The sequence below is a fragment of the Ananas comosus genome, linkage group 13 (assembly GCF_001540865.1).
Source record: "Ananas comosus cultivar F153 linkage group 13, ASM154086v1, whole genome shotgun sequence".
Classification (NCBI taxonomy): Eukaryota; Viridiplantae; Streptophyta; class Magnoliopsida; order Poales; family Bromeliaceae; genus Ananas; species Ananas comosus.
In genome coordinates this window covers 3,115,022-3,126,408 of record NC_033633.1, presented here as the reverse complement: position 1 = coordinate 3,126,408, position 11,387 = coordinate 3,115,022, and the positions used below count along the sequence as shown (strand labels likewise).

General features: G+C 32.7%; 1 protein-coding gene across 1 annotated transcript; it reads left to right on the top strand.

Annotated features, from left to right (window-relative positions):
• Window positions 7,314-8,501, top strand: LOC109719694 (NDR1/HIN1-like protein 13). Its single transcript, XM_020246478.1, has 2 exons — window positions 7,314-7,743; window positions 7,779-8,501. The coding sequence occupies exons 1-2, from the start codon at window positions 7,504-7,506 to the stop codon at window positions 8,301-8,303; spliced, it is 765 nt and encodes a 254-aa protein (XP_020102067.1). The 5' UTR covers window positions 7,314-7,503; the 3' UTR covers window positions 8,304-8,501.

Sequence of the window (11,387 nt, the reverse complement as noted above, 5' to 3'; positions counted from 1 at the left end):
TATCATGGCTCTCTTATATATATTAACTTTAATTGTGCTGTACAAGTAGCGCAGCTCATTTTCAAATGAAAGGCGTACAATTAGCGTTGCTCATTTATTTATTTTGATTTCTGTTCTTTCAAAGTCTATAATTTTATTTTCTAGTACATAACGATTTTTTTAGAGAGAACTACTGAGCCTTAATCCAAATTGCATTTTAGAATTATAATTCCGCGCGCAAGAATTTAAACCTTACCCTAAGGTTTACGCAAATTTCTAGTGTTAAATCTTAAAAAAAACATGAGTGATAATAATACTCTTCTTCAAAATTTCTTTTATAATGAGATGGAAATTGTCAGGTCATAAACAAATAATGTTTGAACGTGTTTATATACCTTAATTAGTTATGTGTAATATGAATATTACTTTAACCAAAAAAAAAGTTATTAATTGGAACTGACAAGCAATTTTTGATAAGTGAAGTTATAAAAAAATTAGATAAAAGTTGAGGGACAAATATGGTTAAGTCAAAACACGCGTAATAAAGTTTAATTTGTTACGTGTTGAAAATGCATGCAAAGATGGCGACGTCTCAGATATGTAAATGTACTACATCCTAATTAATTAGGAGAGAGTCGATCTCTACACGTTTGCTACAAGTAGGGCTGGCAAACGAGCGAGCCGGCTCGTGTTCGACTCGTGTTCGGCTCGATATTCGGCTCGCTCGAGCTCGACTCGAAATTAAATGAGCCGAGCTTGAACAAAATAAAAGACTCGAAATTCATTTCAAGCCGAGCTTGAGTATTACTCGGCTCGTTCGAATTAGGCTCGAAAAGCTCGAAAAGCTCGAGAATATATATATATATATATATAGGCTGGGGTTATTATACTGTTATGAGTATAGACCCCCTTGTACTCATAAATTTTTAACCGTTGATTGATGGAATGTGTGGTTAGGATGATGGTGGTCCCCATTTAGAATGATAGTGGTCTCCTAGGGTTGAGTGGGTAGTTGGTTAAATAGTATGATCTAATGGATAAAAATGATTAATGGAATAAATCTAAGGGTCGAAAACTTATGAGTATAAAGGAGCCAATACTCATAAAAGTATAGCAGCTGGACTATATATATATATATATATATATATATATATATATATTATAGTAAGGCTAGAATACTTTTACAAGTATCACCCAAGTGATACTTGTGTGTTTTTAGCCCTTGGATGGAGAGATGTGAGGTTGAGATGATGGTAGTAGTAGGTGGTGTAGGTGGAAAAGTGTTTGATCCAAGGACTATTTGTAATCAAAAAGTAGATCTAATGGCTAAAAACGTGATAGCAACATGGGGATGATATTTATAAATATAATGCATTTTAATTATATATAGGCTTTAATTTAATTTGGGCCATTATTGTTGGCCCATAAAATAAACCCAACAAGTACAATCGTACAATTGAGCCCAACTCTAAATTTACATAACACACTCTCTCTTTCAGACTTTACTGTTGCACATAACCCTAAAACATGATAACATTCAAATTTCTAAATCCTACTTTTTTTCCTCTCTCTCTCTCTCTCTTCTCAGACCCTCATCTAGTCAGGAAGTCACCCTAGCTCACATTTCTTATAATTATTTGTATTTTGAACTATTGGACATGTTGCATCAAATTGTAGGTAATGTTCTATAAAAATTAAACTATTGATTATATAATGTCAAGAATTTCAATCGGCTCGTTTAGAGCTCGAGCTGCGCTCGACTCGAAATTAGGCTCGCTCGAGCTCGGCTCGAATTAATTTCAAGCCGAGCTTGAGCCTAGATTTAGGCTCGAAATTAATTTCAAGCCGAATTTGAGCTGACATAAGCTCGCTCGAGCTCGGCTCGTTTCCACCCCTAGCTACAAGGTCCAAAAAAAAAAAAAAGATAAAATATTATTTATGTAATTTTTCCCCTATTAATTATATTTGATATGGGAGGTAAAATTTTAAGGAAGATGCACTTTCCTTTAATCTCCACCAATACAAATTTATTAATAAATTTTTTAAAAGAAAAAACTAATGTAAAAAACAATAAAATAAAATAACATAAAAAATATATTAAAATGAAAAAAATTATTTCACTCACCTTAATTACTTTCCCTTAATTCACTTCATCTTTGGGACTTTCCCTCTTAGCCCTCTCACAATTAATCTTCTACATATTATTCTCTCTTTACTCAATTTCTCTTTCCACTCTCTCTCTACTTTTGAGTTAATCAAAATATTGTGGACTAATTCAAATCAAACATATTGTAAAATTGGGGTAATTGCTTATTTCCCACTGAAAGATTTTAGATTTTTTTATTCACCCCACTTAAAAGGCTAATCTAAAAATTATCATTTTAACGTTAGAAATTCTTTCAAATATATCATTAGAGCTAAATTCTTAGAACATCCGTAAGAGATAAAATTACTATTTTGTCTTTTCTAATATATCCTTCTATTGTCATCAATTTTTTTTATTTGATATTAAATTAGAGACAAAAAAAATATTTTGACTTTTATCTTTTCAAATATACCTTTATATCGTTACAAACTTTTCTTATTTGCTCTTAAGTTAAGGACAAAAGAGATATTTTGACTTGTTTTTCTTTATCTCTGCAGGTAAAAATTTAACACGGATTTAATCTGAAATAACTCAAGCTTAGTTTGGTATTGAGTCTCATCTGACGCTGTTACATACAATGGAGTTAGGGTAAAAACATATAGGGATATGCTTCTGCGTTCTCCGGTAAGACTGTAGAAAATATATCGTAACCGACTAATCGCGATATGCGGAACGCAATATTACATACGAATACAAAATAGAGTATTTTTTCATTGTACTTTCTTATCGCACGTAATGTAATCTCTCCGCAATCTCAAACGAAGCCTTAACAAGTAATTACAGTGAAATTATTTTTTAATAACGAAAAAGTATATAAAAGTTACATTTGAAACAAAAAAAAAAAGTAAATATATAAAAATATTTCAAAAATTTTGAAGAGTATATAAATAATTTTTTGTATAAAATTTATTAATAAAATTAAATTTTTTAAAAATTAAATAGCCAACTTTCAATAATTTATTTATAGTTTACATAAGCCAGCAGGTTTCCACCCCTAAAAAGAGAAAGCCGGCGGCCCATGCACCTGCCCTGCTTGGGCAAACCCAGACACATTCATCCCCAGCCAGCACCAACCTGACACTAATAGTAATTATTAATCACAAAATAAAATAATAATAAATAAAATATAATAAAGGTCTAAAAAAAATTGCATGGTGTTTCGTGAACATCCACGTGTGAACACAGGGCAAAATCCTGCTCATTTAAACACATTTTTAATAAACTTATTATTATTATTATTATCATCATCAATTTATCTGTAGCCAGTTGTTTGCCACTCCACTGTTCTACAAAAACACGCCCCCGTGTTAGAACTTGCTTGCTTATTCAGTGTGCTTACGCGGATAAATTTCATTTTCCTTTAATATATATTTGCATAACAAAATATATATATATATATGATGTATAAGAATTTGATGGTTTATATCTGAGTTTAAGTTTACAGTATAATTACTTTATATTTCTAGCTAAAAAATATAATCTGTATACTTTATAAATAATGTTGGAAAGAATTTTGATGTAACAAGTGAGTAAATCTAATCTTTTGAGACGTTAGGATCGATGTAAGAGATGTTATATGTATTTGTCTCTCTTTGTAATTTAGTGCAATTTAAATTTATTATCTTATGGTTCAAAAGTTTATACTTAACAATTTAATAATTTTTTTTTTATTTTACTATGCAGACGGGACGGTAAACCGAATAGTAAATTAATATTAGGGCGTAAGATTTAGATGTACATGTAATATTACTACTTTGAATATTTGTTCCTCTTTAATTTATCATAATTTTCCTTTATTATTTTGTGGTTAAAAATTTATACTTATTTATTTAATAATTAATTTTATTTTTATTTTACCGTAAAGACCTATTGGTAAACCGGAGAGAAAAATAATACCAGTACTACCTAAAGTTTGTAAAATGGTTACATACTATATTGTAATTTTTACAATAAATTCTGACGATAAAATAAAAATAAAACTAAAAGGTATAATTTCTTGTAAGCCACTGAATGACAAAATAAAAATATGACCAAATCACATAAAAGAAAATTAAACTTAACCCAAAATTATATTTATTTTATATGATAATATATCAGGTAGATCTACTAATATATATATGGTCAATATTCATAGAATTGCAGAAATAGAAAACAAATTTTCTATAATCTCATGTGAAAAAATTTTTATGCAGTGGGTTCTATGGGTGTAAACGAGCCGAACACGAGCGAGCTGGAGTCGGCTCGTGTTCGGCTCGTTTATTAAACGAGCGAACACGAGCTGGCTCGTTAAAGTATAGAGCCGAAAAATTCAGCTTGTGTTCGGCTCGTTTATTAACGAGCCGAAACAAGCTGGCTCACGAGCTGCCAACGAATAATAAATTAAAAAAGATTAGATTAAATATATATTAAAAATAAATTATAAAATCTTATCTATAAACTTGATCTAATAGTTGAAACTTTACATATAAATGAGTCTTTTTATAATTAAGCTCGCATTTATATTTTTATTTTGCTAAAATTTAAATAATAAAAATATATATTATATATAATTATTTATTTATATATAAAATATAAATTAAATAAATTATATAAATATAAAATATATGTATTCGAGCTGTTATCGAGCCGAACACGAGCGAGCTGACCCCAGCTCGTGTTCGACTCGTTTATTAAATGAGCTGAAAAATCCAGCTTGTGTTTGGCTCGTTTACTAAACGAGCAAGCCGATCTCGAGCTCATTTCGAGCCGAACACAAGCTGGCTCGCAAACAACGAGCTGGATTGCCACCCCTAGTGGGTTCATATATAGTCGTTGATTTTTAGCATAATTAATCCGCATCGTCCAATATAGACTATGTGAATTAATCCCGCTAAAATTCAGGGGCGAGATCAAGCCCGTGTATAGCGAATCTTGTGCACGAAGTTATACCGAGTCCAAACCCACAAAAATACGAATCATCACGAACCATAGACTCGTTTAGGAGCCTCCTTACTATTTTGTCCACAGTTTGTGATTACTACAAGTGCATATGTACAAAGTGTTGCATATATACAATCTTTTCTCATTTTACATGCATTATCTCTAATAAGATACTTAATAAACAAAAATATTGAATGTTTTACTACGGCTAAAACTAAACTTAGGTACTTTAGTAGACCTGCTCAGATATCATACGAAACAATTGATTACTCTAAAAATACTTAGATTTTTAGCATTTTAACATGCATTATGTAATATTATATACAACAAGTCATGTATGTCCCTTTGCGTGAATCATACCTTATTGCCAACAAAATTTGTGCATGCATGCGTGTTTATAAATTGTCATAAAATTTACTCCCAATTGAGTTCTTTATTGTTATAATATATATTACTTAATACAAATGCTTTGAATTTCCACAATTGATTATTTATTAAATCTCTATATTTTGGCAAATTTCATTACACTTTCCACTGCTTCAATAATGAACCAATAAAAGCTCTTTGAGTTATATTGAAATTATGTCAGCAACCTACAATTAACTACAGCATTACCAGAAAGTAAGAAAAAAAAAAAAAAAAAAAAAAAAAAAAAAAAAAAAAAAAAAAAAAAAAAAAAAAAAAAAAAAAAAAAAAAAAAAAAAAAAAAAAAAAAAAAAAAAAGAAGAAAAGTTTTATAGTATTTTTCTTGGTTGAACTACATTCTTATACTTGTAAATTTTGCCAAATGGTTTTCTCAACAAATAAATACAAAATATATAAATAAACACAACATTACTTTTCTTTGGAATCGATCCATTGTAGTGTTCACACCTTGAAGTTTACCCAATATTTATATGGGTTAATTTTATACATATCTCTGTAAATATAGTGAATTACAAATATATTTCTATAAAGTTCAGCTTTCAAATATTGTTTCTGTAAAAATTCGGATATTTTCAAATATATTCCTGCCATTTGGATCCGTTAGAAAAAACTCGTTAATCATAGGTAAAATACTTAACTCTAATTAGTTAATGAAGTGAATTGACCTTTCACCCCTCTTCAATTAACAGTTGGGAACATATTTGTGATGTCAAAAAGGTCGTTTCATTTATAAAATAAACAGTACCTTAACGATAACAACCCAGATGAACTTATTTGAAAATATTAGGATTTTTGTAAGGGCAACATATGAAAGTTGAACTTTGTAGAAATATATTTACAATTCATCATGTTTGTAAGAACCTGTATGAAATTAAACCTATTTATATTGGTGTACAAATAATATTTTCACTTTTCTAACTGAGGGTTCAAAAGTTTGTATTTAACTATCATATAACTTTATTTTTTATTTTACTGAAAAAATCAATAGGCAAATAGGATAATATATAGCAAAGTAAATTTTTTTAGAAAACTACAAAGAAATATCCTATTTAACTACAAGCTTTACTAATAATAAAATAAAACCACATAGCAGTTAACTATAATTTTTTGAACTATGAAATGAAAAAGTAAAATCGCGCTAAATTATAAAATAGTTAAATATAACTTTTTAGAGGGAAAATTTTAAATACCATTCCTATGGTTTTGCACTTTTTTTATTCTAGTACCATATGGTGTAATGTTTATTAATTTAATACCCTGTAATTTTATTTTTCTCTTTTTATTATTGCCTTCATTAATTTTTTTTCGTTAAATAAATGACAAAGTTAAAAGAAAAGAATACTAAAGTGAATATTCGATAAATTTAGATGAGGTATCTAAAGTTTTTGTATATAGTTTAATAAAATATTAACGGAGAAGCTGATGAAAATATAAAAGAAAACCATAGAGTACTAAATTGATATACTTTAAACTATATACAGATTACTTAAGTAAAAAAGTATAAAATTATATGAATGATATTTGAAGTATATTTTTTTTTAATAAATTATACGATGATTTATCATCGTAAAATACATTAGTTTTATTAACTTTTTATTTATATTGGTTTTTTTTTTGAGAAAAAAAAGAAAAAAAGAAAAAAAGAAAATGGTTTACACCCAATTTTCAAAAATTTCTTTTGCGAAAGGGAATTAATTGCTCGATCATTGTCTGAATGTGTTTCGCGTGTCGTTTTCGAAGCGTCCGCGATACCACTGTTTAAATCTAATAATAAATAAATAAATAATAAATAATAATTAAATTCGAAGCAGAATATGACCGTTTCTCTCCATTCCTACTATACTCTCCAGGCGAACAACTACTACTCCTTAAACGCGCTCTCTTCCCCGTTCCCTTTTGTATTATATATATCCCTTCTAAAACCTCAAAATCCCATCTATTTAGATTATTATCATCCACCACGAATAACCTCAAAAATTTTAAGTATAAGAATAAGGAGAAATTAAGAATCGCACCTTCGATCGATCCCGTCCATGGCGGATCGCGTCCACCCCGACGACCACCTCAACAGCTTCCCCGAGAAGCCGAAGCCGGAGCCGGAGCGGGAGCCGGAGCCGGAGACGGAGACGGAGACGGATCGGGCCGAGTACCTCCCAAGCTTCGCGGAGAAGCCGAAGCCCCCGCCGGGGACGTACCTCATCCAGATCCCCAAGGACCAGGTCTTCCGCGTCCCCCCGCCGGAGAACGCCTCCAAGCTCGCCGCCTACACCCGNTCCTCCTCGCCGCCGCCGCCGCCCTCGCCCTCGCCCTCGCCGCCGCCGCTGCCGCCCTCTACTTCGCCCTCCGCCCCAAGCTCCCCTCCTTCTCCCTCGCCTCCCTCGCCATCAACGGCCTCGCCCCCTCCTCCTCCTCCTCCTCCTCCCCGATCTCCCCCGATCTCGCCGCCGCCATTCGCGCCCGGAACCCTAACTCGAAGATCGGGCTCCGCTACCTCCCCGGGGGCTCCGTCGCCGCCTCCTACGGCGCCGTCGCCCTCGCCAACGGCGCCTGGCCCGCGTTCTTCCAGGGCCGCGACAACGTGACGGAGTTCGTGACGCCGTTGGCGGGATCCGGGATCCGCCTCTCGCCCTCGACGCGCGCGTCGATGGTGACGGCGCAGCGTAACGGCGCGGTGCCGCTGACGGTCGACGCGCGGCTGCCCGTCCGGGCCAAGGTCGGCGCCGTTACGACGTGGACGTGGACCGTTAAGGTGCGGTGCGACGTGACGGTCGACGAGTTAACGGCGAACGCGACGATCATTTCCCAGGCGTGCCACGTTAAACTGCGGCTTTGACGGCCGTTTTTCTTCTATTGCGGACTCCGTTGCCTCGCCGTTAACGGGCGCTAATTAATATTATTATTATCATTGTTATTATGTACATCATCATCATTTTTGGGCGGTTCTATCGAATCTATTGGACAAATTATAATAGTCGTTGAGCATGTACATTTAAAAAAATAAAAAAAAACAATGATTATACAATTATTTGCATGTAACAGCTTTAGGGGATATATATATATATATATATATAAACATGAATTGCATATTGATGTTCCAATGAGTTTTACTTGGAATAAAATGTTTGTTTTTCAAAACAATCCGAGTATTTATGCTAAGCATATTATGAATGTTAATTTTTTACACCTTGGCATTAGATATTTGAATGTTAATTTTTGATGAAAGCGTGTTTATTCGAGCGTAACTTAAGATCAATTAAGTTGAGTTGTAATTTTGGTCAAGAGAGCCAAGTTTTCCGAGAAAATCACTTATTCACTATTGCTAGTTCAACAGAAAAGTCTATGGCTTTAAAAGTGAAAGTTCTTTGCTAAATATTAATATCAAAAAAGATATTGAGGGTGAAGTGATCCTCGACTCAATTTCTCGCTGTTTGTTTTGATGCTATTATTATTTATTTAAATATAATCTAAAACTTTTATTTTGGCCTACGGGCCTTTCGGTGGTCCAAAATCAAATTGGTTTTGTCTGAAAGCTTTTGCATCATCTGCTGCACAGTGCACACGATTAATTTTAATTCTAGATGAAAACTCATCAGTTGTAGGGATAAAGGACAGTAGGGATGTGAATTACTTTCTTCAGAATACTTTTCTGAGCTTTACACTATCCTTCACTGAATTTTACTTCTCTATTGAGGGGTTTATTACATTTTAACTTAACCTAAGAATGGCTATATCTGTGATCAACTAGCCTTTGACATCTTGGCCCTTATTGGCTGCCTGCTGTGGCTCCTTACTGAGCTTTACTATTCTTCTGAACTTTGCTCCATTTGCTGCATCTTTGAGAGCTCAATTTTCCGGTTCACATTGTGCTATCTTGGAGACATGCCGATAAAATGGCTCGTGGTTGCTGTATCGCTACAAGTGATCGTCGGCTACAATCTTATTTTTAGGACAGCGTCTAGCATATTTCGACCCAAAGATCTTATCTAAATTCTTTATCTCTATAACACATTGACATTGATTCATACATGCCATCTTTCTAAAAAGTTATTTAATGATTTTGAATCAAACATGCTAAGATTTTCGCAAATCAAATGTGAAAAATTTTCCCGCTCCATATTGTTGAATACGCTTAACATAATGCGGGATTATATTTTGCAAATAGTAATTTGGATCAAGCCAAGTTAGGGTTTAAACAAGACCCACTTGATCCAATCCACTTCAATAACAACAGTAACGGATCGATGGCCCATTAGCCCAATTGACCGGCCCGACCCGTTTAGAGGGTCATATTACAGAGTACTTAATTATCAAGCTATACGTATCAACGCAAAGGAAATAAATTTCAAGTGTATTTGAATTGGTGGCAACATTTTATGCATGTAGTGAAAATTTTGAAAAGGAGCTGCAAAGTTATGCCAAAGATTTTGATATGAAAATTGCTCCGAATTCGGAATATTAGATTTAAGTGCACCTCCAAAAGCCAATTTATGAGCTCCTAATCAAATGGCTTTGTGAATTAGGGCTCTATAGCATTACTCTTTGAGACCAAACTAAAACTAAATTAGGTTTGGTCAACGCTCCGAATTCGAACAGTTGACTAAATATTGATGCATCATCGTTATTATAAATGTAACTCCCCAATAGTCCTTATATCGGATGAAAAAATGATTCTGATTAAAGTCTCACAACCTAGTAATACTAACTAGCTTAAGCATTTTGGGCGGGTGGTTTAGGCTCAACGAGTTATTATTTCTAGCGGGTCGGATTGTTACAATTGGTATCAGAAACAATACCAGCTGAAAGTGTGAGAGCTAAGTGCTAAATGAGGCAAAGTGCTACACTAACGGATTTGGTGGGAGCCACCTCTTGAACCGGTAGCAGTCATAGTAATTCTAATCTGTATGTCTGTGATCTGGATTTGGACCTGACGACGACGTCAGAGTCTAAATGGGAAGAGTTTGTAACGGCTTAATAGTCCCACATCGGATGATAAAATAATTCTGATTAAAATATATGAGGTCTCGCACCCTATTAATAATAATTGGGCTTAAGTATTTTGGGCCGATAGTTTGAACTCGATGAATTATTATTGCTAGTGGGTCTTTTCATCTCCTATGATAAATTTAATTTAAAATAATATTTGAAAAAACTTTAAACTCAATTTTTTTTTTCTTTTAACACGATGGAAACGTTTGATTAAATTTATTACTTTTATTTGTGGTACTTATTACAAAGGATTAAATACTAGCGTATTCTTCTGAAGTTTAAAAATAATTTTATATTCCTCCATAGTTTAAATTAATCTGCGTCTCTCTCTAAACTTGTAATACATTATGAAAACACCCTTCCAACTAAATTTTTGTCAATTTTTATTTTATTTTCTTTAGTTTCCCCTCTTCTCTCTCTCTCTTTTTTTTTTTTTTCACCTACTAAATAAGTTTTATTTTCTTTTCAAATAAGTCAATTAGTTTCTTATAGATTTAGTTTTTTCACCTACTAAATAAGTTTTATTTTCTTTTCGAATAAGTCGATTGCTTTCTTATAGATTTAGCATTTGTTGCATGATCATAACTTCTATTATAACGAAGAATTAAGCTACGTTACCACAGAAGATTCTTTTCTCGATCTAGAGTAATTTGGAATTAAACATAAAGAAACAAAAAATATAATTTGGTAGGAGATACTCCTCTCGATTTATGTCATTTTCTTTAATGAATCAGATTGGAAGCTAAAATGAAGAAATAGAAAATAAAATTTATAATTTTAAGAATATTTTCATAAAGTATTACAAGTTTATATTGATATACATATTCATTTAAAATTTAGAAGAATATATAATTTATTTCTAAAACTTTGGAATGATACATCGGTATTTAACACTATTACGATGTACAAAAAAGATCTTCCCCTCTTGCTT